Raw genomic sequence first — 18,713 nt, forward strand, 5'->3', positions numbered from 1 at the left:
ATTTCAAATCCTCAGCTTTGCCCGCGATGCCGTATTTCCTATGGTTGCTGGGAGGCAATGGCCCTACGTGGGGTAGGTTTCTTGCGTTGTTTGGTAAGGTCAAGTGGCTCTTCCCAACAGACTGGGAGATTGCTCTTCTCCATACAAGACCAAAATCCACTCACCAATCGTGGAGACAGGGATTGTTCGCCGTGGCTAGCCACTTACTCACTCGCACATTCACGCGCCGTGCAGTGCTGTAGACGCAGGACAGGGTATTTTTGTACGTAGTATGTATGGGAACAGTTCCTATTTTAGGCAGATCCACCTCACCGGCATCAACTGTGGCCCTCGCGTGGTGCGAAGCAACTAAGAACCTTGGAAGACTCTGCCAAGTCCCCAGTTGCGGGCACTTTGCCAGTCTAAGAAGCAGACCTATGCCTCGAGGCTCCAACACCTCGTTCCGAATATCCAGCTGACACATACTCTGGCTCAAGGAGATGCTCCCCCTGCTCCTATCATGCAAAAACGCTTCATGGCCCTCGTGGTCCCCGCGAATGTGATCATGTAAGACTTAGACAAGCTTCTTGAAGAGGGCCCTGACAGATGCATGGGATGGAAAAAGGCCATGTTCCAGAAGCCTACTGTCAAGGGAGAATACTCAAAGGTGCGCCGGATCTAAATCTTGGCCGCTTTCTTGCGATATTATGGAATGGAGAGAACGCGCATTTCAGCCTTTCTAACGAGACTTTTTTCCGCCCTAGCCAGCTGAATCTTCGGTCGGCCAATTGTTTTTTTTTTCTCGCCCCCCCTAACTCACTAGAATCCGGTGAGGTTGTGTCTAGGTCTTACTTTGGAGGCCAGATCTAATTGCCATCTACGAAGGTAAATGCCCGTGCATCTTTCAGGATTCCTTCCAGATCTTTCTGCGTGAAGCGGAAATTCTCTTATCCAATGGTTGCAACCTCTTCGGGCAATACCCCGTGCCCCCTTGGATCAATTCTCGAAAATATTGGCTGCCCCCCCGGCGCCTTGCCTTCTATGGCACCCGGTTCGGGAATAAACCCTCATGCCGGTATCGTGGTTTGATTGGGTTCTCGACCACGTTGCGGTAGCAACATGGGTGTTCCTCTTATCAGCTAGTCCCTCCAGAAGAACGTTGAAGAAAAAAGTTGACCCATCAACGTGTTTGGATAGTCGCTTTTGAAAGGATTCTGATCCTGCATTTCTCCGAGGCTAGAGTATGGGGTTTGCATGACATCAAAGACCTACTACCGGGACTTTTTCCTGATATAGATGCATATATACCGGCAATGGACGGTCACAGTTCATTATCACTTTTGCTTGTTCTTACTAAACACGTTCGGTCTCAGGTGGGATACTCGCGTGACCAGTCTACGCGAAAGCAAGGAACACAAGACAATTCCCTCTCAGTTATCTGGTTTAAAACGACTGAGTACAGAGCGCAGAAATGTGATAGAGATGGCTGCAGGCCCATGTCGATGTCAACGAATCCAGGGTCAACGTTCAATCTTTATTTCCCATACTAAGCGATGCTAGATGGCTTAGAAAGACAAGGTAAGCCAATGCTGGTTTACGAGATTGCGATATTGTTTGCCTAAGCTTGACTGACTAATGGCAAACCATCCCAACGGTAGCCTAAGATTCCTCAATGAGAAATCCTAAGCGAGAAAACCAAAGAGTGCGAAGAATTACTAAAATGGGTAGTCGCCTTTAGCTACAGGCAATCTTAGCACTGCTCGACCGGATTTTCCGTTGGAATCCAAGTTTCTGATTATCCCACACGTATAATGATTTCCATGTCAATCAACGTTGACAAGTTATCACAAACTATTAGCGTCGATGATTTCCGGCTTCCGAATGAGATTCTAGTGGAGAGGAAAAAGAATGAAAAGATCACCATGGGCCGTGAGCACCCATAGCGCCGCCGATCGTTTGCAGATCGCTCTCTGCACGAAGATCCGGGGCTGCTGACAGCTTTCCGAATTGCGGGAGCGAGGAATTGATCGAGCGCGGAAACCGGTGTTTACAATACCAATAATTCCTATGTCGGCCCAGTTAGTTTGGTTTTTTACTTTCTCCTGCTTTTTGGTGGGTTTAATGGTGGTGTTGTGTTGACGCTTGAGCCCGGCAGACCGAAAAGGAAGGTCTCGGAAGCTAACGGACACAGCCTCTAGCCTTGGGAGGAGCTATAACACGAGGGGCCCGTCCGGGTCGTATCGAAGGGCCTCTAAGAGGGGTTATAGAAAGAGAGAAGACTCGTATAGAGCCGAAGAATAGGCCTATTTGTAGCTTTTTCGCCAACTAGGCGATGATGGAAAAGAGTCCTAAAAGGTTGACGACACATTCGGCAAACTGTGCGATGTACAGCAGATAGCTCCTATGCCATACATAGGTAGCTTGTACAAGTAACTGCGTACAGTACCTGACGGGCATGTACCTGGGGAAGTGCATTCCAGACGTTCAGCCGAAAAAGCCAAGTCTCGGAGCATGGCAATAGAGTTGGCTTTAGGGGAATTAATTCTCTCAGACCTTATGCTGAACCGCGTCTTCGGTGTTCCATTGAGTCTAATTTCGAAACTACACGTGCTTAATCTGACAAGTTCGTCTTATCTTCATGCATCTTGAGTTTGAACCAAGCACCTGCAGCCTGTCGTCTGAATTTCAGGGCCTCAGGAGTTGTCCTGCTTGCATATTGCGCATCTCCACCAAGCGTTTCACGGGGAATCTTCAGCGTCGTACCGCGAGTCTAGTGCCTCTCTCTAGCATTCAATTCAGCTTAGGGCTCGGGACCTACATCCTGCTTCGGGCGGACGCTAAAATATTGAGGCTTGCAGAAGTCGGTTTTGAGTGACATCCCTACCATGTTCCCTGGTTTTTTTTTCCCCCCTCTCCCCCGCTTATCAGGGGTGGCCTTGTATGCGACGGGGATTTCTATCAGCTAACTTTTTTTTTTTTTTTTTCCTCTTCTTTTGTGATGAATCACGTCGTCTCCCCTCTCACGCCCTTGCAAGAGTGCCTCCTCACCTCGCTTAGATATCCCATATTACCCCAAATAACTCGGCATTTATCACTAATGCAGCTTCAACCAGACTATTGGGCTTTTCTTAGTAGCACGAGTAATGCACGTGGGAATGGCAGTTTTAGCTTGTAAAGTGCTTGCGTTCTGCAGGACTCTTATAATTTAACATGGGAAATGCTAGTGCAGAGTGGTTGTAGAGACTAGAGGTCGAAGGCTGAATTAGACCCGTCCCTTAAGTCATTAATGCTGCGTATTAATTATACTAGGCCTTTTCTTTCTATATGCTAATTGGAATGCGAATGCCGACAGTAACAGCTGCTACTAGTATATCTAGTTCCCCATCTGTGACATAAAGGGGGGTGAGATGGCGCCGGAGTTTGGAAACATACGTATAGTTGAAGCAGGCACAAGGACTGCGCGGTTTGACGTGCAACACGAGTACATGTATATGTCTACTCTGCTCGCCCTTAGGTGACGCCTGGCCTCTTTCCCTTCTACTTGGTTGAAAGATTCCTTTGATCTCGAAATCGATCTTGGGGACAGGAAGGACAATGAGGTTGTTATCTTTCCTCTTGTTGGCGCTCTTGGGAGCCTTTTCTTTGGTATTAGCAGCGGAGAGCTCGGCCGAGAACTCTACCGCTGCTGCCAATCCCCTTGCCGCGTTGCCGGTTTGTGCGGTATGCCATCCTTTTTTTATTTCTTTCCTTTTTATTCGACCTTGGACTAAGAAACAATAGCAAAAATGTCTTGCGTCGGCTGTTGCAAATTCTACCTGCAACCCAAATGACGTCAAGTGTACCTGTGAAAGCGCGTCGATTCAAGAATCATCGGCAATCTGCATCGCAGGCGCCTGCACGGTTCGGGAGTCTCTAAGTATGTGGCCTGCCTGACGCTCAATTCTCTACATCACCCCAAAGACGAATTTCCTGTTTAACACTTCATGATTAGCCACCAAAAATGCGACAAGCACTCTCTGTGGCGTCCCCATCCGTAACAAGACCCCCATCTTCGCCAATGTCACCATCGTGCTCGGTGTCATCGCCGGTTTTATTGTCGTCCTGCGTATCGGCTCCAAGATTGGCCTGAGATTGGGTCTCGCCTCGGACGACTATGCCATTCTCGTGACGCTCGCGTGCGGTATCCCTTCCTCTGTGATGAACGTTCGAGGCACTGGCGGAAATGGAGAGGGCAAGGACATCTGGACACTGCCGTTTGATATGATCACTCGCTTCGGAGTATACTTTTACACCCTCGAGATTTTATATTTCGCCCAAGTTATGCTTCTGAAGATGACGCTCTTGTTCTTCTATCTTCAAATCTTCCCCGGACCAGCCAGGAAACTGTTGTGGGGCACTGTTGTCGTCAATGGCATATTTGGAGTTTCGTTTATGCTTCTTGCGACTTTCCAGTGCACTCCAATCAGCTTTTTCTGGGACGGCTGGGACGGCGAGCACAAGGGCAAATGGTATGTCATCACTTCTCTCACGCCATGTGACCTCCTTGCTAATAGAAAAAACAGTCTCAATAGTAATGCCATCGGATGGGCAAACGCAGCAATCAGTATTGCCTTGGATTTATGGATGATTGCAATCCCCATGTGGCAAGTCCGCAACCTCAACCTCCACTGGAAGAAGAAGGTCGGCGTAGCAATTATGCTCCTTGTTGGTACCTTGTAAGTATATGCTCACAGCGGCAGCTAGCAACCTCATGTCTAACATAAACCAAAGTGTTACAGTTGTCAGTATCGTCAGACTCCAGTTCCTTGTGAACCTTGGTAGTTCCGCGAATCCCACTTTCGACCAAGTTGACGTCTCTATCTGGTCTACTGTTGAGATTAATACCGGTATCATCTGTACATGTCTGCCATCTATTCGACTGTTTTTGATCCGTCTTTTCCCTGTCTTGGGTGGCTCTTCGCATAAGAGGAGTGGCTACCAAAACTACCCTGACAGCTATGGCAAATCAGATCATGCAAACAGCAGGGCAAAGACACTGGTTTCAGCCGTTAAATCTCAGACTCGCCCAGAGCATAATGGGATTGAACTTGAGACTAGGTATGAGGTTCGGTATAGCGATGAGGATGAGGCTAGATTGGTGAGGATGCAAGAAGGGCATAATTTAAAGTCAGCGCACGAAGCCAGCGCACGAAGTGTAAATAGCGCAAGCGAGGTATCACTGTAAATTGTTTAATGTCAGCTAGGCCATCAAGGATAGAGGTCAGCTTTTTTTTTTTCTTATTATATATTGAACACTCTATAATTCTCTAAATTGCCAGATTTTGAAACAGCTGAACCTGAAGCTTCTCGCAGCTACTCAATAGGCGGAAACTCGCGCTGCGAAGACAAGTGAAAGCTAGGAACATTCGGATGACCCGCGAAACCATCCATTCTCCAACGGCGTCGATGTTGTTATGATTGAGGAGTCTTTGACCTTATCAGCACTTAGCTATGTGTTTACGATTGTTAGCCTGGATTTGGTGAAACAAGCAACAATGTTGTACTCCCCATCATTTCAGCGATTGACAGATAAATTTAAAACATTCTGAAACGACTCTGAAGCATATGCGATGGCATGCCAAAAGCACAACTGAATTTCTTTGGAGCCAGTGCTAATTAAGCGCCTCGTTGGCCTGAATTGTATGTGGCACCATGGGAAGCAGCATCTAGGTAGCGGATGTAAATTGTGGTGTAGAGATTCTAGGTATTGGTCGACTGTTCAACGATATATAATAGACTGTTCTCATTAATTATATTGTGAAGCTGCGTATAAGCGTGAAGAGTTGATGCCTTCAGCGCAGGCTATTTCGCGAACTAGCATGCCGAATATAGTTTGCTTAGACAGATGCTGGTGCTAGTTTGCCTGTCTTCTCATGGCTAGGCATGCTGTGGCGACCTCTTGATATGAAGGTTGTGAATAATTGTAAGGATGAAGAAAAGCGATTACACCATGATGATCACGCATCAATCTAACATTTTATCTAGTGATAGTAGCTAACTACTCGCAGATTGCACATTGGATATACTGAAGCTGTAGCTGGGATACAAGAGTATAATCCCAACGCTGACATCAAGAAATTGTTGCCTGTCCAGAAAGATGCAGTACTATAGAACACATTGGTCGCGGCTAAATGTGCGGAACATATGAATAACGCAACTCTATGTCTCAAGGTTACCCAAAGCCTACAGAGAAGTCTAATCAGGCATTAATAGTACAATATATCTCTAAGGCGACACGACTACTCGAACAATGATGATGATGGATTTTTTCTCTCTTAAACTTTTACGCCGAGGAAAGGCATTATAGAGTTCCTATTGGGCTTCAACGGCTTTGTTGAGAAGTATGGAGACGAATATTAATACCATTTCACCATAGATACTTCTTGTTGGCGTTTTCAATATCGTTTCCCATGTTACATCGAGTCATATATGGTTTTTTAGACTAGCATACAATTTACCGGTAACGATATGCTCTCTGACAAACGTTTCTTTTGTATTTTGTATTTGCCAAACCCAGGGATCCAGGTCTTGATCAAGGCAAGCCAAAGTCACGATAATAACATGAAGCCTGCACTTGTGCATTAACGGTCTAGCAGACTCAACTAAAGCAGTGGAATTGGTGGCGCTGGCGATCAGGAACTAGCACTGAGGCCCATTAATTTCAGTGCAATAGTGGAGGTGACGGGTATCCATTCGACCTGGAGCCAGCTGTAAGGAGCACAGTAGCTGAGTTGTCATGTCATTGGCGTCTGGTAGGTACGCAAGTTAAAGTAGCCAAAGGACTCTCTATTGCTCTACCCTTAATTCACTTAAGTTTTACCAATATCGGCTTCCATTGCCAGTTACAACAATTCACATACGCCGTCGTACATACCTACGTCATACAAGATCCGCTGGTACCTGAAAGTCACCCCGCCTTTAGTACCCCGCCGCGCCCGCATATCAGCTTTAACTTGCATCTTTGACTTGTATTTCTCAAAGCATCTACAAACACCAACGGCATCACGCATTTGCTCGTATCTGCTCTCGCAAAGTCTATGTCACCTACAGCAGCTACCATGAAATGGCCAGATTTGCCTGACGGCCTCAGCGCGGACTGGGTCTTCGCCAACGGCTCCAACGTGCAGTAAAGGCTCCCAACCATCTAGAAGTGCTCGACGTGGCAAGACTGACTCTCGAGCAGTGTATGCAACGATCGGAGGTGGTTTGCCGAGTTTGTAGCCTTTCCTAGCAGCGCTGAATCAGCTTATTTTGCCTCCGAGAAGCTATCTGTCGTCGGCGTTGGAACCGTCAATCTACCCGTCAAGCGAAGCCCTAATCTTAGGGGATCACGAGCCCATCACCTCCTTCGTCTTACAGAAGTGCTTTACATACCTTCGTCGGTATGCAACATTATTGGTTTCCCCATTTATGATATCATCGATGGCGTTAGCATGGGCGGAACAGAGAAGAGCAGGGGCGTCATGACTGATGCTAGTGGCAAGCCGCTTGCCTATTTCTCCCCTGATACAGAGACCAGTTTGGCTTGTCTCAAACTTAGTGGTCCCCCTGTTGGTCCAAAGCTGGCACCTTCCAAATTACAATCTGATGTGGTGTACGTATTGAGTGTTATATGGCCGGATAATGAGAGAGCACGATGGAAGTCTCTCGACCAACATACCATGGCAGACAACCAGAAGCGCCAATGGGTTGGAGAGCAACCGTACACCGCAGAGGAAAAGAAGTGGCTGAAGAAGCACTATGGAGGGGAATTTAAGTTTCTATGTCTGTATGGATTGAGCATCTACAATGAAGAGGATCGGGCAGAAGGCCGAGCCATCATGCGCACGCTCTCGAGAGCTGACGAGAGTAACGATGAGAATGATGGAGGAGATGATGATGACCAGAAGGGAAAGGACGAAGACGAGGACGAAGACGAAGAAGAATTCTGCGAGGAAGATGACGAAGAGGATGAAGAAGAAGAGGATGACTCGGATCTAGAAAACCATCTCGCCGATTACCACTTCAACGAAGAAGAACTAGACTGGATTGAGAAACACTATCAAAACTCTGCGACCTTCATGATTTCATACGGTCTTAAGTTCTATGACGATGATGACTGCGCAACAGCTAAACAGCTGGTTCAAGACTTTTTGGGCGAATAAAAGGTGGTGCCATGCTTTGTACCGACTCAAGCCTCTGCCGGTTAGATTAACATCAGATTGTGAAGTAAAAGATGAAGAATGTAATGGAGCTCTTAAAAAAAGGAAGTTTGACATCTGATAGTATTGAACTACCCCTATTAGGTATTTTATTTGCTTCGTCTTATTTTTGTTACTACTAATTGTCTTTTCTCTTCTTATTCACCGAAAATAGATACCGTCTCTTTACGTATGTTCATGTACTTGCACCTAAATGGGGGATACTACTATAAAGTCATCTGCCGTCCTTTTAGAGCCACGATTTATGCAAAACAGCGCTTTGACATTACGATCAAATCAGCGGCTAATGCATTAAACGAATCCCTGTTCCTCGAAATACGAGAAAACGTGTCCCTGCAGGCTTACCGTGCATACTCATGCAGAGTAGGATCTACTACGCAGCATCGCATTTGGCATCCCATTCGTTAGGTTACGTACTTCGTAGGTAGGGGTAGTAACCAAATAAGTTAGCAGCCATTGCTAAGAAGCTGCCAGTACCTTTGATGTTGGGATCACACCCAAGCCATGATATCAAGGATCGAGATCTCGACGGATAAGGTCTACCCGGTCAGCACTAGTCACCACCGGGGAAGGCACTTGGGGTGCACTACGGGTTGCCCTCACGGCATCAGTATTCGTCCGTGATGATGCCGATTGAGCGCCTCACGCAAGGTTCATTTGTGACACCAAGGTGGTCTAACCAGGCAACAATCGTATTTGCTGTATGTAGTGGCCCCCCCACACATAGGCTCCCTGGCGATGTGTCAACGGCCTGGTGTCTGCATGATAAAACAAGCTTGGTGGTAGTTGATTGGTTCCTTCGTACAAAGCCCCCATCCTGTTCAGCTGTAATTGCTACTCTACATGCAGGTACAGGGCAACCGGACTCTTCGCAAGTCCGGATTCGAGTTGTTGCTGAGAAACAGGGATATTATGCAGCATTTCCTCGGCTGTAACCTGAAGGCGGAACAAGCAATTCTGCTGTACAGTATACTCCCAGCTGCTGAGATCCGTTAACCCGGCACTTTCCCTTATCTGGATCAGACGGTCCCTCAACCCGCAGTAGCCGGGCCGAGCGTCGTTAGATGAAGAAACCAGCGTACATATTCACGTCTGGGAGTATTCTACACAGGTGTATTGAACGATTGGTCTTGGCGGCACTTGCGGTATTTTCTCCAGAAGCTACGAGGTATATACACGAATATAAGGCATAGATGGAAAGAAACTTGGCTATTAGTAATTTCTATACTAATATGTATTAACATATACATATAGTGAAAGTATAGATATCATTTATATCATTATATAAATGGATATAAATTCATTAAATTATGCATTTAAAATATTTTAGCTGCATGATAACAAAGTGCAGTCTCTTAAAAAAAAACAAGTGCATTACTTTAGTTATACATCACTACATATTACCAAATACACATATAAATACATATATAAATACAATCATATCTCAACCCCGTTTTCATGTCAACACCCTGTGTTGAGTTAGTATGAGCTTATTACGACTATAAACAATAGATGGAATAATAATTCCCCATAGTCTTATCGGGCCGCGGACTAACCTGTTTCATGTGCTCCATGGGTAAGAGACATCAGGTTGAGAAGAAGCAGAAGACAAAATGCCGTAAATAGCAATATTTTGTATGCAATGATATTAAAACAAGGAACCGCCATTAAATTCCGTTGATTGATAGGCTATCAGAATTATCCGATATCTTGCACGATTACAGATATCACAATTAGCACACGCGCTTTTTCGGATTATGCCGTACGTCGTTGGAGGCTAAAGCCAATATAGCACACTTATCACTTATTTTCCGAATTCACCGCGTATCTGAGGCAAGGAAGTCTTTCATTGCCCTCTACAGCCATTCTGTGAGCAGGCTGAGAAATGGCGCCATGCAGCTGCTGGCCAATCATTCTCCATGTTTGCGTACCAGAAGGTACATGTACTCTGATTCGTGCTGTTTCGCTGCCATCCTTTCGGTGTAGCTAGATGTGCCACGTGCTTCTCAAAGATCTCTTGGATCACCCGGTATCCGGTCACATTCCATTCTGTCACTTCCTCTAGATCTTAGGTCGGTTCGCATGTGGGAACTTCAAAGGGCTTGACAGCACCCATCGGAACAATCCCGGCTTGAAGCATCTCGATCACCGCTTGGCCACAAGTATCCACAAGCCCAGCATAGCTCTTCACCAGCCGATCAGCACAGATATGCGCTATAAATGACATAATTAAGCCCCTAAGTGCAAGTTCAGTGACATAGGTGAGTAATCATTCCAAGTCAGAACGTGGCTTTGGTGGAGAGATGACACGAAATGTATCTACAGGGAGTCTCCATCTAGGCGTGGACATTGACAACTGCTCACTGAGCCTGGTGGTGGTGCAATCTGCTACTGGTAGAGAATTTTGGGTAGAACGGCTCTAATACAGCGGCTGTCAGGACTGATCGGCTTTGACGGCGGCGGTATTGGGGGTGATCCCTGAACATGACGGAACTTTACTGCCTTTAGAGTTGGGGGGGTACTAATAGGGTGTGATTACATGGCAGCGAAGTAGAACTTAAGCTAGAACGAGATAGGATTGTAAGCACTATAAAAAAGAAGAACCAAAGAGAGGAAAAAAGCAAGAGAAAAAGAAAGAAATTAATTGCTCTCACTGTTCATTCTCCCCGCAGTGGAAATCTTGGGTGGTTTGGTCTTACAAGTCGTTCCCATTTGTAGGTATCTGGTCAATAAAGCGGACCATCGAAGCCATTGACTCGCATTGGCGTATCGTTGATAAGAACGTTATTGGATTCCACAATGAAACCTTGGGTTCTGGTCACAAAAACGGCTGCGCGGCCTGCTAGTGTCTCAAAGCTGGGTTTGCTTTGTGTTTACTAATATTTATCAACATGTTATCGTCATCGTCAGCATATAAGTGTCGGCGAGATTACTTGATTAAGGAGTGAGTACATATAAGCAGATATTCTAAAGGATCCACCTGTAATTTAAGTAAACATCAGATTTATGAAAACTTTTCATACGATGTATTGCTATTTTGCAGGGAGAGGATACTGAGAGGCTATGAAATACATATATTATAGATCATCTATGAATCGAAATACTCGGCAATTTAGTAAATATTACCTTTAAAATTGATACAATTAAATCCGAAAGAAGACGGTTATATTCATATAAATTAGCTGCTTGTAAACCGTCAACTTTGTTATGCTAGTTATCTTTGTATACAAGACAGCCCCCACGGTTGAGCAACTTTTTCTTGGATGGCTTTTTATTTGTGCTCAGCAGCACGTGCATAAACAAGTATTAGTTGTCCTGTATATAGAATCCCATCCCTTCCCGGGGATTTTAAGATGTAATTACAGCCAATATATTGCCCTGTGTGGGTGGGTTCATTGTACCCTACATCGCAATCTTCCTATTGTGGTCTTAGGTACATGTATATGCATAAAACATTACTTACCAAGATACTGGACGTCCACTTATTTCCGCTTTAATGAAAGCTTCTAGAATGATATCAGTAATAATAAATATATAATACCATTTGTAGACTAAATATATGAAATATAAACTCAATTTATAAAGGAGGGCTAATTATCGATTAGTGAGGAGATTCTAATTACCCAGTATCAACGTACCATAATAGAAACGCTCTTCAGTATAAACTCTGCTTATTAATATAGATGCCGGTGTACCTATTTTACGATTTGCGTTGGAGAATAGCTGGTGTTAGAAAGATATCACAGAAATTAACGTAGCAAGCATTACAGAGCGGTAGAAAAATATTGCCTTATAGATTTCTATTGTAACACTCATTTGTAATAGCCACGAATGACCCAGGAAAAGACCGGCGGTAAGCCGTATCAGATTATTCTATTCAGGAAGGTAAAGGGAAAGAATTACAGGGAAGTTGGTGTCGCCCTTCGTTGCATCGCCGATCGTGGTCAGTAAGACGGCTTCGTTGGACTCAGAAGGAAATAGGTAGCCGTATGATGGAAGAGTTTATGTTACTGAGGAGCTAAAGAAGAAAGAAACAAGTAGCCTAATCTTCACTATCCACATGATATCAAGTTCCATTAAACAGCTCTCTGATGATTCTTTCTAATTAGAACCAAAGACCACGAAATCTAGTCTAAATAAAGCCTAAGAACGAACTCAGCTGGCCTAATGCAGAATCAAATCCTAGATGATAGTTATTAGATGCATAAATGAAGGAGGGAAAACATTTAGTAGCGCCCATTGAGATCTAATTCATATCAACACGTTGTACGGTGGCCTTGAAAAGGTTGAGCAGAGGTTATGTTAGAGAGAGACTTGACTAATAACTTACAAGCCATTACGAATAGAGGAACCTGGAGAGATGGCTGATAATTATAACAATACACAGAACCTAAAAACCCCGCGGGTCTGAGAAATTAATAAACACTCACTCTAGACCACCATCTGGCAAGAATAACTTGAAATTAAAGTATTATTTTATGTTCGCTAAAGAAACAATTATATTAACAAGAGAGAGAAAGTCATAATGACAGCATTCAATCCCGCGGGTATTGACTACATGATATATCCCGAGAAAATATTCAGGCGTTTTCCTATCTTGTTACCATTTCTTTTCCGATCTCTTTGCATAAAGAAAACACTGTAGAAGAGATAGATAGCACAAAAATATAACGTTATATATAGTATACCTAGCTTGCATTGGAATTAACCTCTAACGATACATCTAGACTTTGAGATGAGATTCAAGCTCGGCCATGGAGTTCGCCCGACTTCTCTGCAATTGAGCCGGCCTGCTATTGAGATTACCTCTAATAGGTAAACCGAAAGACGTCCCTTGAAGATTTCTTTTACCATGACCCTAGTTAATCGTGTTATTCGATATGCTCAGCCGATAGCCGGCGTTTCAACGATCCAAACGGCAGCCGCTGTCTCGAACTGTGCTGAAAATGTTCAGAATTACCCTTTTTTTTTTTTTTTTGCATTTTCCTTATTGCGAATTATGCTGGTAAGGCTTTCACTTGTGGGCCCGTTGGCGGAACTGCTATGCATCGGTATATTACATCTGACCCCAGATTGGTTGATTCCGGTCAATGCTACATTACCCGGAACTTCCGTGGCGAATGCCGGAAACAAACATTCAAACGGGTGCGCAATGCGAATCGCGTCGGGTAAACATCATGGCATCTTACGCATCCAATCTGCGGCTGACAGTGAAGGAGCAATAGCATTTCTAGCACAACTAGCGGGCTAGTGTGCTAGTGTCAAAGAGCGTCGCGCGACTTGCTTAGTGGGTCACATTGGGTTTCTCATGTACGGCATGTTACGTGTTTGTGCTGTACGCTGCATGGTCCTGGACTATGATCTGACAGGTGACAACGGAACATGTACGCTTTGACTATCACCGCTGAAGACGGACATGAATTTTTGGGTCGTAGGGTGGCTAAAGCCTAGCTGTAAGCAACGCATCATCCTTGTCTGTAACAATTGTCACCCTTGTTCGCAACACATCATCCTTGCTCGCGGAATCGAAGGCTCAACTAATACCTACCACCAGGCAATTTGTAGCCACTCTTCCAAGTAGGTAAATCGGTCTTCACATCCTTGCGAGTCTCCTCACTAATTGACAACTGGGTTGGAGCTGTAGCGTTTGTAACGAAGGTTTTATAGCGTATAATATATACATGTATATGAATCTCCCACATTCCGCCTATGGGATGCCACAGGAATAAAAGGATAAAAGCCTCAAATTCTAGCAGCCCTTGGGTTACTTCACTAGGGTAGGCTTGATATTTGACCAGATCTTCACTATATGCGGGATTGGCGTTCTGATATTAGCTGCAGGAAAAAAAAGAAACAGATCGAGTTAAGCCGATTGGCCTTTTGTGAGTTGCCAAATTAGCATCTTAGTTGATCGTGACTCCCTCTAGTCCCTTCTACCCGCCGTAGCAAACCGCAAGCTATTTTAGCCTGGAAGAATCGGTTAGGAGACAAAGCAATATAAAAAATACAAAAAAACCGCGTCTTTTAAGGTACTTTACGGCCCTTGTTAGGAAGCCCCTGTTAGTGCATATGCAAGCTTGACCGTTTTGGCCTGAATAAAGTGCATCTCACCATGGATAGGTGTCAGACTTTGTTATCGAACCATAGGCAGCGTTCTCATCACTAGCACCCAACTAGTGGCCAGAGATGTAAGTCGGTAGATCCAGCGAAGCTAAAAAAAAAAAAAAAAGGGATGAATGCTTTGAGGCTAGTGATGTTTTATACCACTTCCGCCTACACATAGGTACTGCTACCCAGTTGTAGAGAGTGACAATTGAAACAGCCAGGTTCGCTAACATGCCTGTCAGCCACATGCTAGCTAGTCGGGTATTAAAACATCCTGTAGGATCATCCTAGAAGCTTTGCTAGGATAGCCGTTTTCTGTAGCCTTTATTTTCTTACCATAAATACGAAGTACAGCTCAACCATCGGCAAGTAGCATTGATTGCCAATGCTGAAGAAGAGAAGAGGCCTCTGCTGTTTGTTGATATCCATCTCTGTTGCTTTATAATACCATTGGAGTCGTTTGGGTTGTGTGTATCGTTCCTTATTCAATATCAGCCATGTTACTGTTTGGCGGTCCTCAGCAACTTCGGCTCTCTTGTGACAGATGCCATAAAAGAAAGCAGCGCTGCACTCGCACCGCAGCCAGTGACGAAAATCCCTGTCGTCGCTGCAAAGAAGCAGGTGAAAAGTGTGTCTTTAGTCCTCCTCTCCGGCTCGGCCGGCCCAGCAAACGGCAGAAGCAAGAAGGCAAAGTCGAAGAGCCCAGCTACAGAGGCCAGGAGGGCAGTTTCTTGGCCATTTCCAATCAAGACCTCTCAGGAACAACGACAACAACAACATCAACAATATCTGCAACTACACAAGACGAGAACAGCTCAAGGCTAGAGACTTCCTCGCCCTTTTCGATTGATGGTATGGGAGAGATGGAGAACTCTCCTGCTGACCAGCACGAGCTGGCCTGTACCGCCTCTTTAATGAATCACAATATTGTTGCAAAGTCTTTTGAAGTTTGGCCACTACCTCTAGATAATTACCCCGACCCGACAATATCAGTCATAACGCCCGGCTTGTTCCGTGGACCATCTACAATCTACAACGACGAAGCGTGGTCGGATCTATTCCACGACAAAGCGCACTCAGAGCCTCCAGCCTCTTCTCACATAGATCCGTTAGATCCATCTCTGATGATGATGCCTGGAGCCTCTGCCAGCGACTCCGCAATTGGGTCAATAGACCACTGCCCTTCCGACATAGCAGAATCACCGATAATGGACCCGATATCAATGCTTTCACAAATCCAACTAAAGCTCCACGGGATTCAGACTCGAAGACCTCCCCAAGCAGCAGAGCTCCAGATCATTGTGAATCAAACTGTACAAATTGCTCAAAAGTTTATGGAGGTCTTGAATCAGATCTTACCACCACGCACAACCGATTCTAGCCCAGCATCCGTTCAGCAGCGGCAACACATACCTCACTCTGTACCCACGAGGGACGCGTCCATCTCATCTAACGAGGAGTCGCCATTTCATCTAGAATGGAATAGACGGCAGCAGCAGCAGCAACAGCAGCAGCAGCAATACATATCAACATCAACAGGCACAGTCGACACTGTGGAAATCCGATTGGCACTTATTTGCTACATACAGATCCTACGCAGCTACAAAAACCTTGTGCATATGCTAGACAACTCCATGTCCACGGCTGAGGCGCAACAATACGACCTTTCAGACTTTGTGCCTGTCCAGATCGGCAGCCTGCATACGGTGGTAAGCCCGCGGTTACAAATTGCACTGTTAGTGCAGCTCATCTCGCAGCACACAGAGGAGATCAGGCACAAGACTCGCCAATTGGCAACAAAAGTCGAAACTCGGTCGAACATGGACCCGAGCCACCCAGGAGCCCCCATCAACAACATTATTGGCAAGGATATACGGGGCGAAGAAGAAGACCTGCGAGATAGACTGGATTCGATATCAGAGAGGCTGAACATGCATTCACAGTTTCAAGACCACCGGAGTCTCGATCGATAACAGGGCACCTAAGGAATATCTTATTTATTGCATCTATCATCTCAAAGGACGTCATTTTGTCCCCTTTTCCTCTATAAATGATGTACATGTATAATTAACAAACTAAATTAACCTCAACAACGACTATGAAAACAACGCTAGCGATAATAGGGGGATTGTGTGTATTTCGATTTCAGCCATATTATCGAGAGGTTAAAGCTGCGAGGCAGGATTCACGCTAGCTACACATTATACTCCGACAGCACTCGGGATAGATATCCCCGGATGCTGAGCCTAGATATTGCGCTAGCCCGCGCCGTGGTTAAATATATAGAGATAGAATTGTATATTATAATACTTATTTCATGAAATACGTCTCATGGTACGACCTCCGTATTTCTGACTGGGCCCGAGACGACATTGTCAGCGCTAAGGGGGCAAAGGATTCGGCGTGCAGCAGTAGGATTCACGAATTCATTCGCAACCCCTGGCAGTGTTGCCTGGAGACATTGCCCCTTCGCTAATAATAGCAGGTGCAGTATTGATGGCGCAACCATTGGTTTTACATTGCAGGCCAGGTATAATACGTGTGTTCGTTGTGCCGCGGGAAGCTCCGAATACTACTCCGTAGCGTCTCCATCCCGCAGATCTACGCAACGACCATGCATGCAGATCGGTGGTCAGATTACGGAATCAATGTCTTTGAGGGCTTAATGGCAAAGTTTTCGCATCTCACTGACCGTGGACCAATTGAAGCCTCGAGAAAATCCGGGGTACTTCGTTTGAGTGGTAAAAATGTATGAGTGAAACGATCAATCCGCGAATAGTCCCTCCATGCTGGTTGCGTCAGATGTTTCATCACCGGCAATTCTCAGTTATAACAGCATGACAAGCAACTTTTAGCTATGAGTTCGCCATAAATTAAATTGTGAAACGCACCACTCTGCCGATGAACTATGCAACCTGTATCCTGGCGCTGTCAATAAGATGATGACTTTTTCCACTTTTAGTACAACTAAGAAGAAAAGTGGAACCATATCGTCAACGGACTTTCCGCATTGCATTGTCTATCTACAGCAACGTGGCATATATTGGCATAGTTTTCACAAGTGCTGATAAGTACTAGTATTGGAAAATGCTGGACAGGCGTTTATTATCCCGGGATGTCAACCGCCCTGGCGCAATCTCAAAGCAACACCTCACACTAGTACCAACACGCCCCAATAATACTGCGTAGAGCTTCCGAAAACAGAAAAATCTCTGCTTTTCGTATTCTTGCCCCCCCTGGCTTTCGTTTTCTTTATTAGATATACGCCCATGTACTTAATTGCGGGAAAAAGGAATATTGGGCGATGGATATTCCAGACGATTTATGCTCCATGTCAAGGTACGATTCTAAGCTACTCTGCGGGACCCCCCGGCCCTTGTTTGATTCCAGGTTGTTTATAGAAAACCGTAATAGACTATATTATTACGGATCATAACGTGAAAAAAAAAAGCTGCCGATGAACAGACGCCGACAAAGCTGTCGCTGAGATTTCCCAAATCTGTCAAATCTGACATGCATCCACCACGCTTGCCTGTATTAAGCACATCCTCTGCGAGCCGCAACAAGATCTGATTATTGTGAGACATTGCGATTGATTAATACAGGCAAGTAGGGAATAGTCTATTTGTCACGTTTCTTGGTATTTTTGCTAGCTCGGTGAAGTCGTATCTTCATCGGTAGATAGGAGCTGAATGAGAAAACCTTGGGAATGCTTTGTCAGTCTCTACGTTTTACAAAGTGTCCTATTTATGATACCATGTTTGTGAATGAAGCTCATACATGCATGATGTTCTTTCAAATCGCATAGTTATGATCATTACACGATGTCGATGAACAGTTTATCCAACTTGAATATGGACACAGCTAATGTATCGGGAGTTATTTTCTCCCCCCAAAGTCACGCAACCCCAAAGTCGTATCTTGATCGAATTCACTCAATTCTCAAAGGATCGGCCGTCTATGTGCCCCTTTGCAAAGCTGTCTCAAGGCTTCCAGATACATGGCAGGAACTTGCTAATCAGCATCCTAAGATTGCTCCTCTGGAGCACGGCCTTGCCTATGCAAGATATTTTCCAACATGGCTCGAAACGGGAGAGACTTCAGGATTGGAAGGTAACATGTCAGGGATTGTCACATTGCCACTATTGACAATAATACATACTGTTCAATATGTCCAGTACTTACAGCAGACCGGTATCACACATGCTGAATTCTTACTCAGCCTACGGTCGGGAGGCGTTCAGGGATTCTGCGCTGGACTCATGGCGGCTATGATTGTTGCAGCGTCAAAAAACGAAACTGAACTCATAGAAAATGCTGCCAAAGCTGTCCGAATATCCTTTGGGATAGGGGCTTTCGGCGAAGTTGGTTCCGATCCAACCTCGTTGG

The 18,713-nt window shown here is 45.2% G+C and overlaps 3 protein-coding genes across 3 annotated transcripts; all 3 read left to right on the forward strand.

Moving 5' to 3' along the window:
• Positions 1 to 3,484: 3,484 nt before the first annotated feature.
• TrAFT101_008339 (uncharacterized protein) lies at positions 3,485 to 5,310 on the forward strand. Its single transcript, XM_024910958.2, has 5 exons — positions 3,485 to 3,699; positions 3,760 to 3,895; positions 3,971 to 4,487; positions 4,542 to 4,694; positions 4,750 to 5,310. Exons 1-5 carry the CDS (start codon positions 3,574 to 3,576, stop codon positions 5,201 to 5,203), a joined length of 1,386 nt encoding a protein of 461 aa, XP_024762249.1. The 5' UTR covers positions 3,485 to 3,573; the 3' UTR covers positions 5,204 to 5,310.
• Positions 5,311 to 6,968: 1,658 nt separating this feature from the next.
• On the forward strand, positions 6,969 to 8,443 carry TrAFT101_008340 (uncharacterized protein). Its single transcript, XM_024905148.2, has 2 exons — positions 6,969 to 7,144; positions 7,202 to 8,443. Exons 1-2 carry the CDS (start codon positions 7,056 to 7,058, stop codon positions 8,160 to 8,162), a joined length of 1,050 nt encoding a protein of 349 aa, XP_024762248.2. The 5' UTR covers positions 6,969 to 7,055; the 3' UTR covers positions 8,163 to 8,443.
• Positions 8,444 to 14,821: 6,378 nt separating this feature from the next.
• Positions 14,822 to 16,297, forward strand: TrAFT101_008341 (uncharacterized protein; the record flags this gene model as incomplete). Its single annotated transcript, XM_024906490.2, has 1 exon — positions 14,822 to 16,297. The coding sequence occupies one exon, from the start codon at positions 14,822 to 14,824 to the stop codon at positions 16,295 to 16,297; it is 1,476 nt and encodes a 491-aa protein (XP_024762246.2).
• Positions 16,298 to 18,713: the final 2,416 nt, after the last annotated feature.

This window comes from Trichoderma asperellum, chromosome 5 (genome assembly GCF_020647865.1).
Source record: "Trichoderma asperellum chromosome 5, complete sequence".
Lineage (NCBI taxonomy): Eukaryota > Fungi > Ascomycota > Sordariomycetes > Hypocreales > Hypocreaceae > Trichoderma > Trichoderma asperellum.

Bases quoted from the DNA above. Each gene is read 5' to 3' on its own strand.
- TrAFT101_008340 (XM_024905148.2), top strand. From the start codon at position 7,056: ATGTCACCTACAGCAGCTACCATGAAATGGCCAGATTTGCCTGACGGC. The intron at 7,145-7,201 runs GTAAAGGCTCCC...ACTCTCGAGCAG, and splicing joins GCCAACGGCTCCAACGTGCA to TGTATGCAACGATCGGAGGT.
- TrAFT101_008339 (XM_024910958.2), top strand. From the start codon at position 3,574: ATGAGGTTGTTATCTTTCCTCTTGTTGGCGCTCTTGGGAGCCTTTTCT. The intron at 4,488-4,541 runs GTATGTCATCAC...TAGAAAAAACAG, and splicing joins GGCGAGCACAAGGGCAAATG to TCTCAATAGTAATGCCATCG. The intron at 4,695-4,749 runs GTAAGTATATGC...CATAAACCAAAG, and splicing joins ATGCTCCTTGTTGGTACCTT to TGTTACAGTTGTCAGTATCG.